The sequence below is a fragment of the Podarcis raffonei genome, chromosome Z, assembly GCF_027172205.1.
Source record: "Podarcis raffonei isolate rPodRaf1 chromosome Z, rPodRaf1.pri, whole genome shotgun sequence".
Classification (NCBI taxonomy): domain Eukaryota; kingdom Metazoa; phylum Chordata; class Lepidosauria; order Squamata; family Lacertidae; genus Podarcis; species Podarcis raffonei.
Genome location: NC_070621.1, coordinates 15,885,979 through 15,911,886, shown reverse-complemented (window position 1 = coordinate 15,911,886; position 25,908 = coordinate 15,885,979). Strand labels below are relative to the sequence as shown.

The window sequence follows — 25,908 nt, the reverse complement described above, 5'->3', positions numbered from 1 at the left end:
GGGAGAAGAGGGACGCGGGTGGCACTGTGGGTTAAACCACAGAGCCTAGGGCTCACCAAGCAGAAGGTCGGCGGTTTGAATCCCCACGACGGGGTGAGCTCCTGTTGCTCGGTCCCTGCTCCTGCCAACTTAGCAGTTCGAAAGCACGTCAAAGTGCAAGTAGATTAATAGGTACCGCTCCGGCGGGAAGGTAAACGGCATTTCCGTGCGCTGCTCTGGTTCGCCAGAAGCGGCTTAGTCATGCTGGCCACATGACCCAGAAGCTGTACGCCAGCTCCCTTGGCCAATAAAGCGAGATGAGCGCCGCAACCCCAGAGTCGGCCACGACTGGACCTAATGGGCAGGGGTCCCTTTACCTTTACAGGGGAGGAGAGGGCTCTTATGGTCAAATCCTACTTGTGGGATTCCCACAATGGGCATCTGGTTGCCCACTGTAAGAACAGGATGCAACTGGCTGTTTGACCTGTTCCAGCAGGCTCTTTTTCCATTCTCTCTCCGGTGTTGGAAGAAGAAGAAGAAGGAGGAAGAAGAGGAGGAGCAGTTTGGATTTGATATCCTGCTTTATCACTACCCTAATGAGTCTCAAAGTGGCTAACATTCTCCTTTCCCTTCCTCCCCCACAACAAACACTCTGTGAGGTGAGTGAGGCTGAGAGACTTCAGAGAAGTGTGACTGACCCAAAGTCACCCAGCAGCTGCATGTGGAGGAGCGGAGACGCAAACCCGGTTCCCCAGATTACGAGACTACCGCTCTTAACCACTACACCACACTGGCTCTTGGAGGCAGCAATGCTTCTGAATACCAGTTTCTGGAAGCTGCAGGAGGGAAGAGTGCTCTTCTGCTCAGGCCCTGCTTGTGGGCTTACTGTTGAGGCATCTGGGTGGGCACTGCTGGAAAAGGATGCTGGACTAGATCGGTCATTGGTCTGATCCGGTAGGTTTCTGCTAGGTGATGCCTTAGGTGAGTTTGAGCCCGGTGTGCAAAACCTCAGAATTACTTGGAAGGAAATGCTGCTAGGTGATTAAATGCAGGGTGATTAAAATGATTTTTTTTGGGGGGGGGGAGGGAGTTGCAGCTGTCACAATGGCTGTTAAACCTATTCTGAAAAAGCAAAGCACCTCTAACAGGCCCACAAAGCAGAATGCTTAAGAACTCCTGCTTGTTATGTGGCGAGATTGGGTGAGGTGAGACCCAGCTGGTGTGAAATGAGAGCTGTTATTTTTCACCTATTCCCCCCTTCTTCCATCTCCATCTCGTAGGGATCAGAGCTTTATGCTCTGACTGACAGATCACATTTCGGAGAATGAAAGGAGCCGGGAGAATAAAGCCGCTCTCCCGGCCCGGGGAACGAACACGGCAGAACGAAGGAGCTTGTCTCACCAAAGGGGAAAGCAGATGAGGGGTTGATACAACAGCCTCATCTCATCCTCCAAGCCCCTTGCAAGCTCGGAAAAGCACAGCGATGCACAGAACAAGCAGTCACTCGGGGCAAATGATCGGGTGCTTTTTGATCGGGAAGGCTGGTGGGGAGAGAGAGCATGTCTCATCCATGGAATTGCCCGGGAACCAGCACTGAGATGGTGGCTGGAACATTCTTGGCTCATTTCAGGCTCTGCGCCACCATCGAGGGCACCCCGAGGAAATAGGAGTGAGTGATTAGAAGAGGACAGGAGTCTGATGGCAGATTACAAAGTTCTTTGCTACGTATCCTTGAACCCAAATCACCCTCTAATGAAGAATCTCTGATGTAGCAAAGGGAAAAGAGATGCTATTAAGAACATAAAAACATAAGAAGAGGCTGCTGGATCAGGCCAGTGGCCCATCTAGACCAGCCTTCTGTTCTCACAGTGGCCAACCAGATGCCCCAATGGGAAAGAAGGACCCAAGCACATGAGGACTCTCCCCTCCTGCGGTTTCCAGCATTGGTGTGCAGAAGCAAAACTGTGGAGGCAGACCATAGCCATTGTAGCTATAAAGCAGATTCAGGGCAGCACGACTGGTCCCTCCACACTGAGAGCCAAGCCAAGGGCAACTATGACGGAGTACACACTCATAATGGAAGGCAAGAGGTGGGCTGAATTTTGGCCTTGCACAGGGGCCACTGAATTTTGAAAGACCCAAGTCCACCCCTGTTGTAGCTAGCAGTCATTGATAGCCTTGTGCTCCTCCATGTCTAATTCTCTTTTTAAAGCCATCTAAGTTGGTGACCATCATTGCCTCCTGCAGGAGTGAGTTCCATTGTTCAACTGTCTGCTGCATGAAGAAGTCCTTTCATTCGCCTGTCCTGCATCATCTATCGATGGCTACCAACCATGATGGCTTGGCTTTGCCTCCATGGTCAGAGTCAGGAATGCTTCTGATCACCAGTTGCTGGAAACTGCAAGAGGGGAGAGTGTCCTTGTGCTCAGATCCTGCTTGCAAATTTCCCTTTAAGGCATCTGGTTGGCCACTGTGTGCAGTGGCGTAGCGTGGGTTGTCAGCACCCGGGGCAAGGCAAGTAATTTGCGCCCCCTAACCCGTGGATTTGTGCCCCTAACCCTAACCCCCAGATGTTGTGCCCGGTGCGGCCGGCCCCCCCTGCACCCCCCACGCTACGCCACTGCCTGTGTGAACAGGATGCTGGACTAGATGGGCCACTGGCCTGATCCAGCAGGGTGGTCCTTATGTCCTTACTCTGGTACCACAATGTGTGGGTGATGGCTGATTGTGAACCATAGCTTTAAAATGACATTTGACAAATTCACAGAGGATAAGGCTATCCATGGATACTAGTTAGGATGGTCGCCTGCTACCTCCTGGATCATAAGAATATAACCTAAGAAGAGCCCTGCTGGACAGACCCATAATCAATCAAGCTTTGCCTGCTATCAGGTTCCAAGTCAACCCATCTCCACCACTTGAGGCAGCAACATCTCCAAGGCTCCACCTCCTGTCAGTAAAAAAACAAAACCCTCTAGGCTTGACTGCACGGCATAACAACATTTCTCAGGGTCCAACTCCTGACACAGCAAACCCCATGGGCTCCATTCCATGGCACGGCTCCTGATGCAGCAAATGTTTCTAGGCTGTGCCACTGTTGTGTAGAAACTACCCCATTCTGCCTCCTGATCCATTCCACTCATCAAGCTCCACCTTTTGCCCGGTCAAAGCCCATCCTGGCTCCACCTAACTGCACAAATATTTTTCAAATCACTGGTGACAACCCTAAGCCACTATGGGTAACGTTTGCCTTTGAACCACTTCATTTCCACTTTTGCTCAGTCACAGAGAGGACTTCAGGAGGGTGAACACTAGTTTAGACCAGTCTGCTCAAAAGAGACCATGATTAAAAGTCCTATCTGATTAAAAGAGACACGATTAGCTAGCCTCACCCTTTATGTTAGTCATTTCCAAGCTCTGTGCCAACAGCATTTAAACAATGGAAAGGCAGTGAGCTCAAAGGAGCCAGTCCCAGGGGTGCTTACTTGCTGTTCAAAAGCACCGGGGGAGGGGGAGAACCCCAAAAGACTCATTCAGCACAGTGGTAGAGATACCTTCATTTGCCTTTGTGATGTATAGAATGCCCCCCTCTTTTCTTGACATGTTCCGTTGTTATGCAGCAGACCAGAATTGTTTGTTAATGGTTTTGCTTTGTTCACTCCTGTATACGACGTCATAAAAACTCGATTTTTAAAAACAGTGCACTAGAGTGGTAGAAATTCAAGTTCTGAACAAATTGTTGCAGAATCTGTATGGATGCTGAAAACCTCAGCAAGGTTTCATGAGAGATGCAAGATTGAAGTCACCCTCCCTCCTCACCCCAAGTGCTAGACAGCAGATGGCAGAAGTTCCCTGGGAGAGCTCTAAGATGCATGCAGCTGGAGGGAGGCAGAGAGAGGAAGGAGCAGCCAAAATCTGTCCCATGAGACGCCCAGCAGGGAGTCAGGGGCAGCTGCATAACATGCTTTTATCTCACCTGCAGCTGCATGGAATTATGACAGAGAGGGAGGGCGGGGCAGAGCTGGCATCAGAGTTTTCATAGGCTCTGGACAACAGAATGCCAGCATAGCTCCTTAGTCCCATTTTGCTGCTAGACATGTGAAAAGAAGATAATGGCTTTGAGCACGTACAATAGGCTTCCTTCCTACATCACTGCATAATAACCACTGCCAACCTCCAAACATTGGAAATTTGTCATGGCCCTAAATCCTGGGCAGCATTCCTTGAGCATGGAATCACAGAATTGTAGAGTTGGAAGGGACCCTGGGGGTCATCTAGTCCAACCCCTTGCAATGCAGGAGTCACAGCTAAAGAATCCCTGGCAGATGACCATCCAACTTCTGTTTGAAAACCTCCTCCAAAGGAGTTTGTTCCACTGTCAAACAGCTTCTGCTGTCAGAAAGTTCTTCCTAATCTTTAGCTGGAATCTCCTTTCTTTTCTTTTGAGTCTTTTCAAACTGTGAACCAAATGCTAGCATAGAATCTATGCTAGCATTCAATTGACGCTGGAGAGAGACGGAGTTGAGAAATAAGACCAAGGGTACATATTGATATAGGAATGTATTAGGTAAAATGTAAATAATAAGAGAGCATTCATTTGTAAAAAAGGAATATACAACGGGATAGATAGGAAGTCCAAAGTGTTGGTACATATATGATTTTGGAATAGTTTTTTTGTCCTCGTTTCTTTTCTTTAGGTATATAAACTTTGTATATAAACTTTGTATACATGCTGAAAATTATATTATAATAAGCCTTGTGATGTAATATGATAATGTTTACCGATGTAACATAAGAATGTTAATAAATAAATAAAACAAAAACAAAAGCAAACTGTGAACCAAAGACCAAGCCCACACAAAGCTGCCTTAATCTGAGACATACTGTTCATCCATCTACCTCAGTATCATCTACACTGACTGTCAGCAGTAGTCCAGGGTCCCAGACAAGGGTCTTTTCCAGCCCTGCCCTCAGACACATGGGGTTGAACATGGGACCTTCTGAATGTGCAGCAAAACTTCTACCACTGAGAGGCTGCAAACCAGAACAGCTATGCTCTGCCGGAACAGTGGGAAGCAGTAATCCTTCTGAATACCAGTTGCTGTGAGAAGGCTCTCGTGCCCAGGCTCTGCTTGCAGGTTTTCCACAAGCATCCAAGTGGCCACAGTGGGAACATGAGACTGGACTAGATGGGGCACTGGCCTGATTCAGCAGGTTCTTCTTGTGATGAAGGAGAGGATAGAAATCTAATAGCCGTCACAGATTTATCCATAAGGTTGTCTTAAATATTTGAATATCGTTTTGTCATCTCCCCCCTGGACACTTAATCTTCTTTTCTGTAAGCTAAACACCCTCTGCTCTTTCAGCCCATCCTCTTGGATTTGTCTTCGCAAGTCCCTTTATCGTCTTCAATACACTAATCTGAAATCCCTTCCCAATTGATCAACATCTGAGGATCACCAGGACAGAACTTGCTTCTCTGAATCACAGGTGGTGCCAGGGGGAGGAATTGAGGGGGGAGGCCAGGACACCTTCTTCCCCCAGCAAGTACCGGTACTTCACACGGGCGCACACACCACTTCTGGACCCCCCTGGTTATTTGAAGGCCCTTTTTACATCATTAGAACACTTTTATTGCTGTTGGTCGATACATCCTAAGGACTCCTGAGCATGCTTATTTGAAAGTTAACTCCATCAAAAATCAATAGGGCTTAACTTCAGAGAGAAAATATATTTTGGGGTGGGAGCGTCCATGTGAAATATATATACCATTATTTCTCTTTTGGAAATCTAACATGAGCAGTGGAGGCTGGTCCATGAAAGCAAGTGTGGTACTGCCCAAACAATATCAGTCTGCCCCCCCCCCGCACAGCTGCCTGCCCTCCTATGACCTGGTAGGGAGTAGTCCTGGATTCATCTGCTATTGGTCCTCCTGGCTTCCGCCCCACCAGTGCCAAAGAGTCCCATCCACCATGGATTGGTTGGCTCTGCTTGTCATTGGCCCTTGCTCCACCTTTCATTGGCTCTGGCGCCACCTATCGTTGGCTTCATGGCTATCTACCATGAGTGGTGGAGCTTCAAGCTCCAGCGGGGGGTGGGGGTGGAGAGCAGGCAAGGGGGCATGGCTGGCGTGCATCCCGGGAGTGTGGTGCGCCGCCCGCAGGGGCATGGCACGCATCCTGGGGGCATGGTGCGCCTCTTGCAGGAGCGTGGTGCCCAGCAGGGGGGGCAGCCACTGGCACCCCATCGGGATCATGCTGCCGGGGGCAGTGCGCTCCGCCCGCACCCCTGTTCCTCTGCCAGTGTCTACCATGCCAGTCCCAAAATATGCCAGCCATCACTGCTACGAGCACATTCTCCCCAAAGCAATAGCCATTGATTGTTTCAAGTATGAGCTGTTGCTGTTGTAGTAGCTATTATTACCATTAATTTATTAATCACCTTCCTATATCGCCATCTCCAGGCAATTTATGCATAACAGTTTTTGGGGGTTTTTAATACAGCAAATACATTTAAAACAAGACTGAAACCCTAACAAGTGGACACTCATGGTAAAGACTCATTTATCCAACTGGGGAAACCTATCTCTGGTTGTTTTCAGATAGTGCAGAAAGTGGGCACATCAAAGAGGAATGCTGTTCCACAGAACAGGGGCAGCCACATGGAAGGCCCTGCTATGAATAACTTCAGAGTAGGTTACTGAGATCTTTGGAACTTCTCAGAGAAACTTTCCCACAATATGCACAGATCTACTGGGTGTATAAAGAGTAAGATGGTCTCTCAAGTAACCTGGTCCTAAGCTGTACAGGGACTTACAGGTTAGCACCAAAACTTTGAACTTGGCCTGGTAGCAGATTGACAGCCAGTGCAAATCAAGTAGGGTCAAGCAACCTAGGTGTCATGTTCTACACCATCTGTAAGCCTCTGGACCAACCCGAAGGCTAACCCTCCCAAGAGTACATTGCAGTAATCCCACCATGAGGAAGAGTGCAGAGTCCAGTTGCAGAATTCAAGCTTTGTATATAGAAAGTCCCCAGTTTGGTCTCTGGAATCTCCAGTTTTAAAACCAGAGTTGCAGTTGATGGGTGAGTAAGGGGAAAGTCTCCCTTTGCTTGAGCCCCCAGAGAGCTGTTTACAGTCAGTCAATACTGAACTAGATGCTGAATAAAACAGGATTATGCAGCTAGGCTGCAGCTCAGTGGCAGAGCACATGCTTTGCATGCAGAATGCCCCAGATCTAATCCCTGGCATCTCAAACTACAAAAGGATATTGGGCAGAAATTGGGACTGGGATCCCTGGAGATCTACACCAGTCAAAGCAGCTAGCAAAGCTTGCCAGTGGTGTGACTCCGTAACAAAGCAGTTTGTATAGGCTGATCATCTCTTCTGACTTCCAAACAAAGCTGCCCATGTTCTCAGGTAGATAAGGCAGTGCTCAGAACTTAAGGCTGGTTGCTTTTTGCCTGGCTCTTTAAGAAATGAACTTAAGGGCATACCTCTGGGGCCTGAAGCATGAGGTAACTATGTACTCTGCCCCTGAGTGCATGGGCATCCAATGAAGCCGAATTCTGGAAGACTCAAGACAGACAAAGCAAAGGACTTATTCACACAGCACACAGTTAAAACTATGGAACTTGCTCCCACAATGGAGGCAGCAATGGCCACCAACCTGGATGGCTTTAAAAGAAGATGGCTTTAAAAGATAAGGCTAATTTATGGAGGATGGCGCTGTGGGTTAAACCACAGAGCCTAGGACTTGCCGATCAGAAGGTCGGCGGTTTGAATCCCCGTGACGGGGTGAGCTCCCATTGCTCTGTCCCTGCTCCTGCCAACCTAGCAGTTCGAAAGCACGTAAAAGTGCAAGTAGATAAATAGGTACCACTCTGGCGGGAAGGTAAACGGCGTTTCCATGCGCTGCTCTGGTTCGCCAGAAGCAGCTTAGTCATGCTGGCCACATGATCTGGAAGCTGTACACCAGCTCCCTTGGCCAATAAAGTGAGATGAGCGCCACAACCCCAGAGTCGGCTACTACTGGACCTAATGGTCAGGGGTCCCTTTACCTTTAAGGCTACTAGACATAACGACTATGTTCTGCTTCCAAGGTCAGAGGCAGTAATGATTCTGAATCCCAGATGCTGGAAACCACAGGAAGTGAGTGCTCTTGTGCTCAGGTCCTGCTTGTGGGTTTCCCACAGGTATATGGTTGGTTTCTGTGAGAACAGGATGCTGGACTAAATGAGCCAATTCAGCAAGGCTCATCCTATGTTGTCCCTCCACTGTCTGAAGCTGTGTGCCTCTGAATACCAGATGCTAGGGAACACAAGCTAGGAGAGTGCTGTTGCACATGCCTTCCTTCCTGGATGGCCACTGTGGGAAGCAGAAAGCTGTAGATGGACCATAGGCCTGATCCTGCAGGCTCTTATAAGAAAGGGGGAACTCACAGGTTTCCATCTGCACCCCCTCTATTCCAATAGCACACATGGTCCTTGAGCCCATGGCATTAACATGATCTATTGAGTACATTCCTTAGCAATATGAAGCAATAACTATCCTGTTGCAACCCTTGCAAGGCAAAACATTACAGGGCTTAACCAGATCACTGAGAAACAAGGTGGTGTTGAACCATGGCTTGCAACGTAATTCCTTCTGAATATGCTGCATGATACTTTTCTGGCTTACACACACACACAATCACACACACACAAAGTTTCATAACTTCCTTTTTAAAAAATAAATAAAAAATGTTTGTGTTTCACCTCCTGCTGTGATAACAAGGATTGATCCCCTTCACGGTACTTCTTTCCTGTAATCTAGTCTGAGCCACCGCATCTGTTGCCTTCCTAGGGAGGATTTTACACCGCACAGCACTTTTAAGTGGGATTGTGGTCTGGGAGGATTAAATCTCATGCTCCCAAATCTCAGAGAACCTGGTTGTCTTCCTGACAAGGCACTCACTAACCAAGTCAGCTGTGAAAGACACTTTCAAACATTGGCAGAGGCAGGTTCTACGCCCGCCTTACAAAAGTGCCCTCATCAAATTCAGTACAAACATCTCATTTTGCATGTGTTGAAAAAGAAAAAGGATTACAGACGTTTCCAACAGCCTAAACGGGAGGGATGTTTATAGAATGGGACGAGCTATTAGCTGGTGCATGTGATATCAACAACCCAATTTCCCTCTGCCTGGACCTAAAGCACTTCAGCAACTTTTAAATGAGCACTTCCACGATTCTTTCTTTCATGCCAAAGAATGAGCACATAAGAAAGCATCATTTGCATGTCAAAGGATAGTAACAAAAATACTAGGGGCTGCCCCCCTGCTCATATTGCTCACCAACCATGCCTGTGTCCCAACATCCCTGCTTTATTGAAAACTATGCTGTTGTTTAAAATTGCCATTTTAAAACCTGCCTTCTCTTTTGCCTTCTGCCCCAACTTCATGCAAATCCAGGATTCGGATGAGACACTACAAATTCTTCAATGGGGATTTTGTGATGACACCCTTACATTTTAATGTATATAGGAATAAGCATTTTTTTAAAAAAAAATGTAAATGTGGTCTGGAAAATGTTTTTGAAATGCTTTAGATAGCAGCTAGGGGAGATGGTAGTGATCTGATCAGGTCTAGAACTCTGGTGTGTAGGAAGGTGGGGAGAATTGCAGCAATGGGCAAGATTAACACTTCCCACCTTAATCTATTTGATTTCCCCAATTCCAGATTGGGATCCCCCAAACAAAGCTACTTATTCTCCGCTAAAGGAAAAGATGTGATTCATGCATTGCAAGTTGGACTAGATGTGTCCCTTTCAACTCCACAGTTCAGTGATTCTGTGATTCTAGGTGGCTACTTCTTCTAAGTAGAGAAGTTAAAAACACTTTTAGAGAAATGTGTTTCTCTAAAGGACTAACTTTGAATATGCTTTTTTTATTCTTTCTTTTTTTAATGCAAAATGGCCTAAGATTCTGTGACAACCACCTTCATCAGATGGTGCATTGAGACAACTGAGGAAGCTAGTTGTCATCTCTGAACATTCATTCCATTTTCTACTAGAAAGATCCTTATTCAGAGCTAGTCTCAAGGGGCGCTCAAACACATTTCTCTTTATTCCTGAAGACAAACATGGCTTTTGTATTGATATCAGTTAACATGACATGTCATTTGGCTCTGAAAATTAGGCCAAACTCAGTAGGTCAAACTATGCATTGTGTTAAAACACTCTGGGATGTATTCAAATAAGTTTTTATTTTTCAGAACAGACCCATTGAAATTGAAAAATATTAAGTTAGGTCCATTCATTTCAACAGGTTTACTCTGAGTAAACCTTAATTTAAAAAACACGCTCTATTTTAGTAATAGTATGGCTGGTTTTGTTTTGTTTTGCCTATTCATCATACAAAGGAAAAGTAATCATGCAGGGAGGGCCCTGATCCAGAAAACAGCACCTTTGGAGGCAACAAAGACCCAGTGTGGTGCAATGGTTAGAGTGCAGGACAAGGGCTTGGGAGACCAGGGTTCAAATCCACCACTCAGTCATGAAGCTCCCTGGGTGAGCTTTGGCCAGACACTTGCTCATAGGGTTGTTGTGATGATTACATGGGGAGATGGAGAAGTATGTAATTGAGCTTCTTGAAGGAAAGGTGGGATAAAATGTAATAAATGAAGCAAGAGGAGGTGGAGGAGGAAGAGGAGAGAAAGCCCCCAATCTTTCTTGGGAGAGGGAAGAGCACATGGCTGCTTTTCCTTCAAAATAAAAGTGTAGTGATAATGTGTAGATAAGTCCCTTGCAAACCATAATGTATTGAAGGGTTAAGTGGCTAGACAAGAGTCCCATTATGAGAAGCCTACAAGCAGTACCTGAGTGCAACAACCATTCTTCTCACTTGTGCTTCCCAGCAACTGATACTCAGAAGCAGATTGCCTCTGACAGCGGAGGCAGAACATAGGGCAGTAAGCTTTAGTTGGTAAGTGAATACTGTAAACTGAAGCATTAGTTGGTTCATTAGGAAAGGTACATTTCAATATTTGAGACTTGAGAGCCTGTAAATATGCCAGTATATTTTTTGGAAGCTACTTTGAGTTTAGTATGTTAACTGCAACAGCAGACCTTACTGTTTACAATTTGACATGCACACACCGCAAACAGGCTCTGTATCCTTGTCCTACACAAAGGCCCCAACCAGTTAGGGATTGTTTTTTTTTTTATAAATTTTTTTTATTGCTTTTTTCCAGAATCTAAATCCATCATCAATAACACAACAAAAGCGGTTTTACAGAAAGAAAAAGAAATTAAACAAGAAAAAATTCATTTTTCGAAGTCTTTTTTTTTTTTTTTTCATCATCCACTGGACTTCCCCATCTCCTCCATCCCTGCATTCTTTATAATAAATATAAACAGCAAATTAATACCTTGTTTCCTGTGTTTTTGTATTTTCATCTAATTATTCACTCTGAAATTAAAACTTTTCTCAATCATTAACTTTGTTTCTATCAACTCCGAATTTCAATACTGAAGCATATTTACCTCAAACCTTAGCAAATTTTTAACATTCATATATCTTATAATGTTTTTGTAAATAGTCCTTAAATTTTTTCCAATCCTCTTCCGCAGCCTCTTCTCCCAGGTCTCGGATTCTGCCAGTCATTTCGGCTAGTTGCATATAGTCCATCAGTTGTGTGTGCCATTCTTCCAGTGTGGGTAGCTCCTGTGCCTTCCAGTATTTAGCTATGAGAATTCTTGCTGCAGTCGTTGCATATAGAAAGAAGGTTCTGTCTTTCTTAGGTATCCTCTGGCCCACAATGCCCAAGAGGAAGGCCTCTGGTTTCTTCTGAAAGGTATACTTAAATACCTTTTTCAACTCGTTATAAATCATTTCCCAGAAGGCCTTCACCCTCGGGCATGTCCACCAGAGGTGGTAAAAAGTTCCTTCAGCCTCCTTACATTTCCAACATTTATTATCAGACAAATGGTATATCTTTGCAAGTTTGACTGGGGTCATGTACCACCTGTACATCATTTTCATAATATTTTCCTTTAAGGCACTACATGCCGTAAATTTCATACCGGTGGTCCATAACCTTTCCCAGTCCTCAAACATAATGTTGTATCCAATATCTTGTGCCCATTTTATCATGGCTGATTTGACTGTCTCATCTTGAGTATTCCATTTAAGCAGCAAGTTGTACATTCTTGAAAGCACTTTCGTCTTAGGTTCAAGTAATTCTAGTTCTAATTTTGATTTTTCCACCTGGAAACCAATTTTTTTATCTTTTTTAAAGACCTCTAAAATTTGGGCATAGTGAAACCAGTCTCGCACCTTCCCTTTCAATTTTTCAAAGCTCTGCAACCTCCAAGTGTCACCCACTCTTTCTATTATTTCACAGTATTTTGCCCAGCCACCCCCCATATTAAGTATTTTTGTGGCTTTAGCCTCCATCGGTGATAACCACCTCGGAGTCTTGTTTTCAAATAAGTCCTTGTATTTAGTCCAGACAGAAAACAGAGATTTCCTTACAATATGGTTTTTAAACAACTTATGAGACTTTACCTTGTCGTACCACAAATATGCATGCCACCCAAAAGCATTGTTGAACCCTTCCAGATCTAGGACATCAGTGTTTTCTAGCAAAAACCAATCTTTCAGCCAGCAGAGGGATGCAGCTTCATAATACAACCTTAAGTCCGGCAGGGCAAAACCCCCTCTTTCCTTTGCATCTGTTAATATTTTAAATTTTATTCGGGGCTTTTTGCCCTGCCAGACAAACTTCATAATGTCCCTCTGCCACTTTCCAAAACATTCCACTCTGTCCACGATCTGTAGGGTCTGGAACAGAAACAGCATTTTTGGCAATACATTCATCTTTACTGCTACAATTCTTCCCAACAAGGAAAGTTTCAATCTTGACCAGATTTCTAGATCCTTTTTAATTTCAGACCAACATTTTTCATAATTATCTTTAAACAGATTCAAATTTTTCCCAGTCAAGTTGACCCCCAGGTATTTCACTTTATTAACAACGTTTAGTTCTGTTTCCTTCTGAAACCCATCTATTTCTAAAGGTGTCAAGTTTTTTGCCAAAACCTTAGTTTTTTGTTTGTTTAACTTGAATCCCGCCACCCGACCAAACTCAGAAATTAATTCCAATACTCTTTTTGTGCTGGACACCGGCTCCTGTAATGTCAAAACCAAGTCATCTGCAAAGGCCTTCAGTTTATATTGTTTTCCTCCGACCTGTATTCCTTCCACCTGCTGATCCTTCCTGATCAAATTTAGCAAAACCTCAAGGACAGAAATAAATAGCAAGGGTGATAGGGGGCACCCCTGTCGTGTTCCTTTTTCAATTTTAAACTCTTCTGTCACCACATTGTTTACTATCAATTTAGCCTTTTGTTCTGAATATATTGCATCTATGCCATTTTGGAACGCCCTTCCCACTCCCATCCCTTCCAAATTCTTCTTCATAAATTTCCAAGATATATTGTCAAAGGCCTTCTCCGCGTCTATAAATATCAAAACTGCTTTTGTATTCAAATTTGTCTGTAGAAGTTCCAGAACGTCAACAATGTTCCTAGTATTATCTGACAAATGCCTGCCCGGGAGAAAGCCTGCTTGGTCTTTATGAATAACTCCATTTAAGACTTTTTTCAATCTATTTGCCAAAATGTCAGCAAAAATCTTGTAATCCACGTTTAGGAGTGAGATGGGACGGTAGTTCTTAAGTTGAGTCTTTTCAGATTCCAATTTTGGTATCAAAGTGATGAATGCCTCTTTCCACGATTCTGGTGCCCCCTTCCCTTCCATAATTTGATTACATACCTCCATCAATGGCTGAGTCAGGTATTCCTTCAATATCTTATAGTATTTGGAGGTAAGTCCATCTGGGCCCGGGGATTTGCCTAGTTGCATGTTCTGAATGGCATTTTCGATTTCCTGTTGGGTTATTTTATAATTCAGGTCAGTTTGTTTGTCTTGTGTTAGTTTTTGTAGGCCATAGCTTTTTAAAAATTTATTTATTTCAGTCTCCACTTGGGGTCCTTGGGAAAACAATTTTTTAAAATATCTCTGGAAACACTTTCTAATTTCCTCTGGTTTCTGAATACATTCTCCTTCAACCTCTAGATTGGTAACAAAGTTCAGTTTTTGTCTCTTTTTCAGCTGCCATGATAGCAGCTTCCCACATTTATTTGCCGATTCAAATGATCTTTGTTTCATCTGTTTGATTTTCCATTCAACTTCTTGATTTATCAGTTTTGCATATTGTGCTTGATGGAATTTTATTTCTCTCAAAACTTCTTTTGATTTTGGATTTAGTCTCAACTTTTTCTCTCCGTCTTTTATCCTTTCCAAAATCTTGTCCTTTTTACCGTTCCAGAGTTTTTTCTTAATAGAATTCTGCTGTATCAGAAACCCTCTCATAACAGCTTTGCTTGCGTCCCAGATTGTTTTTTTTTCCACCGAAGTGTTCAAATTTAGTTCAAAGTAGTCTTTCATCGTCTTTTGGGCCTTCTTCACTATCTCCTGGTCTCTAAACAATGCATCATTCATTCTCCATCTGAAGGATCCAGCTGGTGTAAGTCTCAAGTCCATTTTCAAGGGGTTATGGTCGGAGCAAGTTTTAGGGCAGATCTCTACTTTTTTGGTCTTGGGTGCCAGTCCTCTAGATATCCAGATTTGGTCGATTCTTGTCCAGGATAGGTGGGCCTCAGAAAAGAATGTTCCCTCTCTACCTAGGGGGTTCTTTGTCCTCCAGATATCAATCAAGTCCATATTGTCTGTGAGTTCAAAAAAAGTCTTTGGTAGTCTGCCATCTTTAGTCACATTTTGATTTTGTGACTTATCCATGTGTGTGGAGACAACCCCATTCATATCTCCCATCAGAATGATGTTATTATAGTCCATATGGTCCAGCATTGTCTCATGCAGCTTCCCATAAAATTCAGATTTCCCCTCATTTGGTGCATAAATTCCAATTATCAAAAATTTTTCTCCTTGTGATTGTATTTCGATCGCCAAAATTCTTCCTTGTTCATCTTTGAACACAAATTTTGGTGCTAGGCTCTCCTTTGCATATATCACGACTCCCCTTTTCTTTTCTTTAGCTGATGAAATAAATTCTTGGCCTAGTCGCTTGTTTATTAGCACTCTTCTGTGGAGCCTAGTCACATGGGTTTCCTGGAGACAAATGACGTCTAGTTGTTCTTTCCTCAAAATGTGAAAAATCCTTTTCCTTTTTTCAGGGGAATTTGCCCCATGGATATTCCAACTAAAAAGCTGCAGAGACATCCTGGATCAGCTTGTTAGCCGATGGGGTTGTCTCCCTTCTCGTCTATGTCTGGAGGTGGATCTTTTGTACCAGGCGTGGGGGGTGGCCAGGTACCTGCTGTCCCTTTTCGAAGGTCCTCCCCGTGATCGTTTAGGAATTTTTCTTGCTCTTCTGCTGTTCTGATTCTCACCTTCTTCCCTTTCAAATTAAAAGATAATCCTTGGGGGAATTCCCACCTGTAAGGGATTGTGTTGTTTCTTAATAATCTTGCCAGATCCTTGTATGTAGTTCTTAAGTCCAACAATTGTTTTGGTATGTCTCTGAAGATTTCTGCTGTCTTTCCCTGTATCACCAATGGGTTTTTAAAATGTAGGCCAAGTATGTTGTCTTTTTCTTGCTTGTATCTCAATATGATCAAGCAATCCCTTGGTTTATCTTTCTTGGCCACTCTTCCCAATCTAAAAGCGGTGACGATTTTGAAGTCTTTCTCTTCTGCCAAACCCCAGAACTTGGATATTTCTGCAGTCAAAAAGCCAGCCAAATCTTCCTTTTCTAGTTCTGGAATATTTCTAATCCTAAGATTACTTTCCCGGTTTTTCAGCTCCGCCATAGACAGATAGGCCTGTTGTTCAGTGACCTGTCTACTCAGTGGTCTTACTTCCCCTCTTAATTCCTCAATCCTTTTTTTGTTTTGGTCTGCTTTCGTGTTTGCGTCCTCAGCTAATTTTCGGTTCTCTGATATAGTCTTTTCAAAATTTCCTATCGCCTGTGTGTTTTGAGCAACTTGGTCTGTCAACTTATTAATCGTTGCTGTAACCTGGTCAAATTTAGCCGCTTGTTCATCAGCTTTCTTATTTAATGCTGCCAGTTGATCCAATATTTCTTTAGAAATAGGGTCTAATCCTCCTGCAGCCATATCCTCCAAAACTGGCTGTTTAAATTGTCCTTCTTGCAGACCTGTCACAATTGGAACAGATGATCTACGTGGCTGCACAGGCAAAGTTGATTGCAATAGTTCAGTTTGTTTTGCTTTCTTGGCAGCCCTTGTTTTTCCTGCCACACTCATTCCACAACTGTCTAGGTTTCAAGGTCAAATTGTAAATCCCATGGGAAAAGCAATCATCCAGGCAAAAAGATTTCCAAAACAACCAGCAGTTCTCAGAGGTTTATATTTCCACAATCCAGCAGGGGGAGCTCCCCAAAAGTTTCCACCATTTAATTCCCAAATATGGTAAAATCCAAAATAAGGGGGGGAAACCCTCTAAATTCACTTTAAACTGCAGATGATAAAGGTTCTTTGCGAAGGTGTGAACAACAGTTCCTTTTTTGTAACTGCAAAGTAGCCCAATGTAACTTTATGTCTCTATACACAGTTGCCACAGTCTGATGTTACTTTGTATCCAGGCAGCCCGTGAGCTGGGGCTTGTAACTTTATAATCCACAAAATATAGAGAGGTATAGCACAGTCTCACAATCAAATCCAAACTTGCAGGGTAAGTTCCAACTTCTTTTAAACTCCTTTCAACGCTTCCGCTTTAAAAAAACTTTGCTCAGTACTTTAAACAGGGACGGAAGACTGACTTCCTTTTTAGCGTCTCCCGCTTTCAGCCGAAATTCACCAATTTGATGTCCAAATGAAGCCTCAAATTTCTTACTCACGAGTTTGTTGTTTCCAATCAAATGTTCAAAGAAGAAAGGTCAGCGCTCATCAGCAGCAGCCGCGCGGCTTCGCTTCCGCGGAAAGAGCGATGGATTCACAGCACCGCTACCCCCTCCACGTTCCGGAGCCCCTTACGGGGTCCCTTCTGCGTATCCGAGGTCGCTCCTGGTGCCCGCCGAATCCCACGGCCACGGGCTCACTCTACCCGTGGTTTTCCTAAACGGGTCGTCGCTGTGCCGCAGCGCACGACCCTTTTCCGCGGAGCCCCTCTTCAACAACTGAAGAGGACCGCCATTGCTGTTTCGCGCCGCCTCCGGAAGTCCCAACCAGTTAGGGATTGAACGCACTCACAGAGGTGTGAAGCCAGAAAAGAAAGCCCGCGACTCTCCAGGTGCTGTTGGACTCCAACTCTCATCAGCCCCAGTCAACAACTGCCAATAGTCAGGGACAATGAGAGTTGGAGTCCAATAATTCACGGAGAGTCACAAGTTCTCTCCCCCACTCTCAACACATGTTATATGTAGGGCCTGCTCTCCACAGCTGCAGTCTTTTGCACACGAAAACTGGAAGTAAATTCTACTGAAATCAACAGATGGGCCGGGGGGGGGGGACATACACAAAAGGAAGTACAGTGAATCTGATGTCTCCGCTAAACATTAGAATGGAAGTCATATTATCAAAATCCTTGGCAGGGAGGATGCAGTACAAGGAGAATCTTTCCGCAAAGAAATTATCCAATTTTGGCTGTTACAAGGTCTGCTGATTTGAGAGATTTGGGGAGGGAGAGAACAGGCAGAGAAACATATTCTCGATGAGAAAGGGTGGTTTATCAAGTCTCCTTTGTTTTGGTGGGGGGACAGGGGTCTGATGCCCCCAAACAGTCCCACAGAGATCTAGCACCCAGTGAGTAGCACGTGTAGCGTAAAATGTTGTGTGTTTCCCCCCTTCTCACAGGAGGATGGAAGGTTCAGAGAGAACTAGGCTGAGGCAGCAAAGGGTTGTTGGCAGGAACAAACAGGGAGTTGCATCTCAGTGGCAAAGCTCTGCATGGAGGATGGAGAGAGGTGCGTGCATGTAAACATAGAAACAAGTCTAAAGTAACATTTGCATCCATTGCTTGTCCTTCTTTCCCCTCTGGCTCCCCACATGTCGCTGGAATATGCCCCCCCAAAGGAATGTGGCCCTTGGGTTTAAAAAGTTTCCCCGCCCCGACATAGATTATTTAACATTACTGTTGCACATTTCTCCAGGCTATTTTACTTCTACTACTGCAAATTCCTCCTTAAAAGGAGTCTTCATTGCACCAGGCTTCATGCACATTCCCAGCAGCAGAGGCAGTGCTTCCTGTGTATGAGTTTGTTCTTTAACGATCCTAAACAGCACTTCATCCAAATTGACCCCAGGCTGCTGTGTAATGCTAATAACAATAATCAATTTACAACAGTGGAATATAAATCTTGTTTAAAATAAGTAAGAACCTTAGACTATCCCTGCTGGCACAGGCCAAAGGGGGCCCATGTAGTCAGAGGCAGTAAAGCTGGAAACTGCAGGGAAGACTTGCTCATCTGCTCAGGTCCTGCTTGCAGTTTTCCTACTGAAGCATCTGGTTAGTCCCTGGGAGGACAGGATGCCAGACTAGGTGGGCCATTGGCCTGATCCAGCAGGCATTTCTTATGTTCTTATGGCCAGTCATGACACCCAGAAGCTGGACTTGAAGGCAGCAGCTCTCACTAGTTGTTTGTCTCTGGCATCTAAAGTTGCAGTAGACTGCTTCTGAGCCTGGAGGTTTTGTTCCAATTGTGTACTGAAAGTACTAGAGGCTTGCCCATTTGGGTGAAAAGGGCACTGCCCCACCAACCTTTCCCCCCAGGCAAAACCCACCTGCCTGTCTTCTTACTCACAAGCAGTCCAGCGGGTGCCCCTGGTTGTCAACTTCTTCCTCCTTAGTCTCAGTGTCGCCCCTTGTAGAAGGGGTGGGAGACAAAACTAGAATTAGTTGGCTCCACTTCTAATTGGCTCTGGCTCTGCCTACAGCTTGTCTTCTGCCTACTATCACCAAGAGCCACTGTGGTGTAGTGGTTAGAGCACTAGACCAATCCCCATCCAGCCATGAAGTTCACTGGGAGACACTGAGCCACTCACTACCTCTCTTATCCTAACCTACCTCACAGGGTTGTTGTGGGGATTAAAATGAAGAGTTGGAGAGAACCATGTACATGCAAATGCAGTCAATCAATCAATCAATCAATCAACCAACCAACCAACCCATACCATTTCTTGCAACACCAGAATGCCTCTGGGTTCATAAGGGAAGATATGAGTTTTCTATAGGCGCTTTGGAGAGGGGGGGTGCAAGATGGGGAGTGTCATTCCCCCTCTCCCCCAGCCTGTTTATCCATTTGCCTGTCTTGTGGCTCAGCCTCTGAGTCAGAGAGAAAGAGAGTGACATTCTGTCTGTAAATAAATAAACTAAATAATTCAAGGAGGATTTTGCCAACAGCCAGCAACACAGGTTCCAAGAGGGTCCCTGGGGAAGGTTGTGTGTGTGTGCAGGAGGGTGAAGCTGGGAGTGAATGTACAGAGCCTGCCATCCTGAAACTCCAGCGAGAGACCTGTGCACGCCTGCTAATCTCGCACAAACAGAGGTGAGGGTTGCCAGGGCAGATGATGGGCTCCCAGCCACCCAACTCCACAGTGTTTCAGAGAGAGCACCTGTTCCAAAGACTGCTGCTAGCCATGCACCTGCGTCCTCCACCCCATCCTGGCAGCAGTGGATGACCGGATGCCACTCAACTTGGCAGCATAGGGAAGGGGGTGACGGTTCGAAGAGGACAGCCCAGAGCTCAGCAGCAGAACATCTGTTTTGCATGCAGAAGGTCCCGGGTTCAATCCCCAAGAGCACCTCCATGTGCAGCTGGGAAAGACTCCCTGCCTGAAAGCTCTGGAGAGCAGCTGTCAGTCAGTGCAGACAATCTTGGGCTGGATGGACCCATGTCTGACTTATGCTAAATTCTTTTTAAAAATCAGTCTTTTCTTCAGAGTCACAAGGTCTGTGATCTTAGAACTGTAGAGTTGGGAGGGTCCCTGAGGATCATCTAGTCCAACCCCCCTGCAGTGCAATCTTGCTTTATTTTTAGGGAAAGAGCCGTAGCTCAGTGGTTGGGCATCTTGCCTTGCATGCGGAAGGTCCCAGGCTCAGTCTCCAGGCAGGAGTTGGAGACACAACCATTGCCTGAAACCCTGTAGGGCTACTGCCAATCAGTGTAGACAGTCCTGAACTAGATGGACCAGTCGTCTGGCTCTGAACAAGACAGCTTCCTTTGTTCACAAAGAGCATCCATAGCTCAGTTTTAGAGCATCTGTGGGAAGCAAAAAGTCCCAGTTTAATCCCTGGCATGGGCTGGGAAACTCTTCCTGCTTTAAACCCCTGGAGAGCTGCCACTGGTCAGTATAGACAGTACTGAGATTGATGGGCCCAATGGCTTGACCCAATAGAAACCACTTTCCTATGTTTCTGTTGAAATCAGCCTTTAATTCAGCAACCTAAAGCCTGGATCATGATTTCATTTGATGGGATGGGCTGTTGTATAGTGGTAGGACACCTGCTTCTGCATGCAGAAGGCTCCAAGTTCAATTGCCAGCACCTCCAGGTATGTCTGGAAATGCCCACTGCCCTGAAATCCTGGGGAGCTGCTGCCGTTCCGTGTAGATAGTACTGATGGTAGATAGAACCAATGGTCTGACAGTTACCTGTGTTCCTGTATAATTGTATTTAAAACTATGAGGACTAGAATCTTTACTTTTAGGGAAAGGGGCTTAGCTCAGTTGCAGACTACCTGCTCTGCAGGTGAAAGATCTCAGGTTCAATCCCCGGCATCTCTAGGTAGGGCTGGGGAAAACTCTGTGGGAGCAGCTACCCATCAGTATAGCAGATGAACTCACTATAAGGCAGTTTATTGTGTTTTCGTTGCTGGCAAGGGCTGTAGCTCAGTAGCACAGCATGTCCTCCATGCAGAAGGTACCAGGTTCAACCCACAGCATCTTCAGGTAGGGTTGGTATGAGACTCCCTGTCTGAGACCCCTAGAGAGCAGCTGATCCTGAGCTAACTGGACCAGTGGTCTGTCTCAGTATAAAACACCTTTGTATATCTCTATTTAATTCAGCTCTTGATTCAAAATTATGAGGACTAGCATCTTGCTTTGCTTTTCAGGGAAAGCTCACAGCTCAGTGGTAAAGCAACTGCTTTGCATGCAGAAGGTCCCAGTTTCCGTCCCTGACATCTCCAGGTTGAATTGGGAAAGACTCCCTGCCTGAAGTCCTGGAGAGCTGCTGCCAGTCAGTGTGGACAGTACTGAGCTAAATGGACCAATGATCTGACATAAGGCATCCCCTTATGTCCATACTGAATCCCAGAGACTAAGATCCTATTTGTATTTTTAATGGAAGGGCCTTGCTTGGCGACAGAACATCTGCTTTGCATGCAGAAAGTCCCAGGTTTGATCCCTGGCATCTCCAGGTAGGGCTGGGAGAGGCTCCCCATCTAAAACCCATGGAGAGCTGGTCCTGAGCTAGATCGGCCAGTGGATTGACTGGCAGCTAAGAGGGAAACCACCTCACATGGCTGGATGGGCAAAAGTGTACTATCCGCGTGTCCCCAAATACTTCTACATCTTTTTAATTTTGTGCAAAGATACTGCAGTCACATTACATTATAGAGGAGCATCAACAGGAGGATAAAAAAGTTTTTGGGTGGCTGGTTTTCTAAGAAACAGAGAGAAAGCAGTGCATCCTGTATCCTGTCCAATCCAAAGCCTCCATCCTTTTAATCTAGAGTTACTCTGGATGGAGATGGTTGCATCCTCAAGTGCAGAGGAATATTAATATAGTGTGCGTATTGTTGGGAAGGGATCAGATCCTCTTATTTAGCCCCATATTAACCACCTGATTGTAAGTATAAATGGGGGTAACTAATCCAAATTAAGCATCCAATTGTGCCCCCCTCCAATTTCCTTTTGTACATCTCTCTCCATCGATACCAGTTCTTCTCTGCTTCACTCAGGGTTTATCCTCCTACCCCCGTTCTTCTATTCCTTGCCTCTCTTAGACCACCATCCTCACTTATTTATTTATTTTTTAAAAAATGCTTACCTGGGATTTCTCCTGCGGACCGTCTTCCAGCTGAGAGGCTCCCCCCACGTTTTTCCATCGATCGTTGACCATCTTCTGGATAGGGTGATGAAAAGGCTGGTGGAGATAAAACACAGATCCCACAAACGCAACTGAGGGTCGCCCCGGTGATGCCGCAACTCCAAAGTGGTACCCAAGGGGGTGTGATGGAGAGAGTCTCTCTCCCACCACCCCCACCCCGCCCACCAAAAAGAGTTCCAAACGAGAAGCAGGAAGAAGACAGGCAAAGGGTTGCTTCCCAAGCGCTGGGAAGAGAAAAGGGCTGGATAGGAAAACGCACAGAGCAATTTTGCCTCCTGGTGGGGTCTTGAGGTTCCTTCCTCTAGCTTAGCAGATCCTTTTACCTGCGCTCGTTCGCTCGCTCGCTCGCTCGCTCTCCCTCCCTCCCTCCTCCCTCGCTCTCTTTCTGCCAGGATCTCAGGAAGATTTGGAGCGGGGACGGGGAGGGACCTGCCGCATCTGCAAGAAACTGAGGGGGAATCTCTCTCTCTCTGCGTTTCCTGGCAATCCCCTCTTCTTTCTCTTTTTGGCTAGACAAAACAAGCCCACTTTTGCAGGAAGGATGTGCGTGCGTGGCGGGGGGTAATGAAGGGCTGCTTGAGGGAGGAAAGAAGGAAGGAAGGAAGGAAGGAAAGGGAGGCGATGGTGATGACCCACCTAGAGAAAACTTCCCCTCTTGGGAATGCTGATGGTGGGGCGCGCGCGCGTGCGTATGCTGAGGGGTGGGAGCGGGTACTGAAGCTGTCTGGCCGAAGCTCGCGGCACTTCTGCCGCTCAGGGAAAGCCGAAGCAGGGAGCGCGGCGGGATGAGGTGTGGGGGTGCCGAGACGCGAGGTTCCTTCGCGCGCGCGCGTCAGGCTGGCAGGAGTTTCTTGCGCGTGTGAACTTGGAGACGCGTAGCGAGGCGATCGCTTTCCGCACCTCCACTCGTTATACTAATTGTTAAGCTACGATACTACTACTAGTAGCACAGTATTGTATAGCTTAGTGCTACTATACTACTATTACTAGTATAAATACTAATACTATCGATATCACGGATGCTACTATTACTACTAATACTACTGAAAGTAATGTTAATATTACTAATGATAATAATGCAGCAGGCTCTATTCCTTCTCTCCCGAGGGGAACCAGCACTCCCAGAATATGGAAATACATATTCACTCGTTTACATACAGGAAGGGAGGCGTTCACACACATATAAGTACACACCAGAAAGTTGTTAATGAAAACGTGCCCTATCTTCTAACCGCCGCTCCTCAGTCGCAACTCTCTTTTTCTCCCCTTTACCCACCGCTCTGCAACCTGCTTGGCTTCGGGCTGCGTTCACACGTGCAGCTTCCTTCCTTCCGCACCTGAACAGGGCGCCCTCAAGCGACGCCTGCTGTGCGTGAATGGGCGGGGTGGGGTAGGCACGAACCTTTCCCCCCGCCCCACCACACCACACGGTTATAGGGTGCCAACTTGGATAAAATATTGTGGGGGCCCAGGTAAGCCCCGCCCTGCATAATCGATCACATGATGCAGTGCACACACACTATTTGAATGGGAATGTCCATCAACTTTGTTGCCTCAAATATTTTATTGCGGGGGCCGAAGCCCCCCACAGCCCCTAGGAGTTGGTTCCCGCGCACGGTTACATTTTTCCTGGCCCCTCTAGCCCCCAGGATTCACGAGGGAGCTACTTCAGTCGCGCGCTCCTTCAGGGCAGAAAACAGCCAGCAAGGTGAAGCGTTTCACATGCCGGCTCCGCTGCGCTACGAGGCTTTGGACAGCCAGTTGTGGCCAGGCAGAACGCCTGCCTGCACGGAATCTCCAGGCAGGGTCAGAGGAATCTCATTCTGTAACCCTGGGGAGCCGCTGCCAGTCAGTGTAAACAATTCTGAGCTAGGTGGGTAAGCGGGCTGACAGTATGAGGCAGATTCCTATGTTCCACTGAGAAACAATGTACATTAGCATCTAAAGAGGATGGGTAGGCTGGAGGACCATTAAATCCAGGGTCTAAAATTACCTAACTGCACCACTGATTTAAGTTATAACTAATCTACACTATATAAGTGAATTGGCCATTTGAGAGGAAAGAGAATTAAGCTTGCCTGGGTATTCTCTCTCTCTCTCTCTCTCTCTCTCTCTCACACACACACACACACACACACACTAACTACAGAAATTTGTTTAATTTTCTTCCTTTTCTTCCTTCAAAGAACTCAGGGCAGTGTCTATGGTTCTCCTCATCTCACTCACCCATTTCATTCTCACAACAACCCTTCAAGGTAGAGCAGGTTAAAAATGAGTGGCTGTCCACTGCAGTAGTTAGAGGTTTGGACTGGGACCTGGGAAACTAGGGTCCAAGTTCCCCACTTGGCCATGAAGCTCGCTGTGTGATCTTGGGCCAAGCACTGGCTCTCAGACTAACTTACCTCACAGGGTTGTTGTGGGGCTTAACTGAGGAAAGGTGGGCAGACAACATACACCGCCTTGAACTCCTTGAAGAAAAAGGTGGGATAGAAATGCAATAAATGAAATGAATGAATGTCCCCTCACAAGTGCTATTCAGAGGTGGATTGCTCCTGCACATGGAGGTTTCACTACCCCCCGATGTGGCCCATAAGAACCTAAGAGCCTCATTCAATCCATCTTGGCCCAGAACACTTGTTTTTCACAGTGGCCAATCAGATGTGTTTTGGGAAGTTTGCAAGCAAGGCATGGAGGCAACACAAGCTTCCCTGGGTTTTTTCCCAAGTACCTGGTAGCCCCTGGGTCTACAGTAGAGTTTCATTTTACTGTAACCATTGCAGAGCTGCATGCACATCGCACAGGTTAGGGTGAGATTTAAATTATTTAAGATAATAATAGTGGCAAGGTTGGTTGTTGAGGGACAAGCTCTCTCTGAGGGGCATTTTCTGCCATTAATTATTGTCTCATTGAGGAAAACTCAAATAAATTTCCACAGGACCATCTTGAAAACTGCTGCCCTAGAAAGACGAAAAGAAAGATTTATGTGTGTAGCTTCTGGGTGTGATTTCCATTAGAAAAATGCATGTTCCTGGACTGCCAGAACATGTCAAGAAATTGCCACTTAATCAACTTGCATTAGCCACTTAATCAACTTGAATTACTTCCATTAATCAGAGGGTCTCCTCCAGCAATACTAAAGTAAGGAAGGCATTCCTCATGTAAAATATTTTTATAACACTTCTCATTCAAATAATACATCCCCAAAAAAACTCAGTATAAAAAGAACAACAATAGATAATCCTGCAACCTGTATAAATCATGCAAACATGCCTGTTCTCTCTTGTTTTGCATGATCTTTTTTTAAAAACACACATACCATATTTTGCCTAATCTAGCACAGACTTCCTCAACCTCGGCCCTCCAGATGTTTGAGACTACAATTCCCACCATCCCTGACCATTGGTCCTTCTAGCTAGGGATCATGGGAATTGTAGTCTCAAAACATCTGGGGGGCCGAGGTTGAGGAAGCCCGATCTAGCATGCTTTTGCTGGCCATAGGGCAAAGTAATACGTTTAGTGTGGAGAACCTATGGACTTACAGATGTTGCTGAATGATAACTCCCATCATTCATTGGCCATTGACCATACTTGCTGGGGCTGATGGGAACTGTAGTCCAGCAACAACAGGAGGGCCAATGGCTCTCCATTCCTGCTACATTTGGCTAGGAGGTCTCTCCCCTCTCCCCAACCCCGCAACCACTGAGAAAAACTTGCCTCAGCCACCCAGACTGCTTTTGTGATGACTCTAAGCATTGCCTTTGCATTTCTTGCACCCACAAGGACTAGAAACTTGGAGCC

General features: G+C 45.7%; 1 protein-coding gene across 1 annotated transcript in view; it reads right to left on the bottom strand.

Moving 5' to 3' along the window:
- The window catches only part of FIBCD1 (fibrinogen C domain containing 1), a 76,873-nt gene extending 54,219 nt beyond the window's left edge, over positions 1–22,654 (bottom strand). Inside the window, exon 1 of the mRNA XM_053374080.1 lies at positions 22,051–22,654. Coding sequence (XP_053230055.1) covers positions 22,051–22,122 — 72 coding nt within the window. The 5' untranslated portion in view covers positions 22,123–22,654. The remainder of the gene's footprint in view (positions 1–22,050) is intronic.
- Between the last annotated feature and the right edge of the window lie 3,254 nt (positions 22,655–25,908).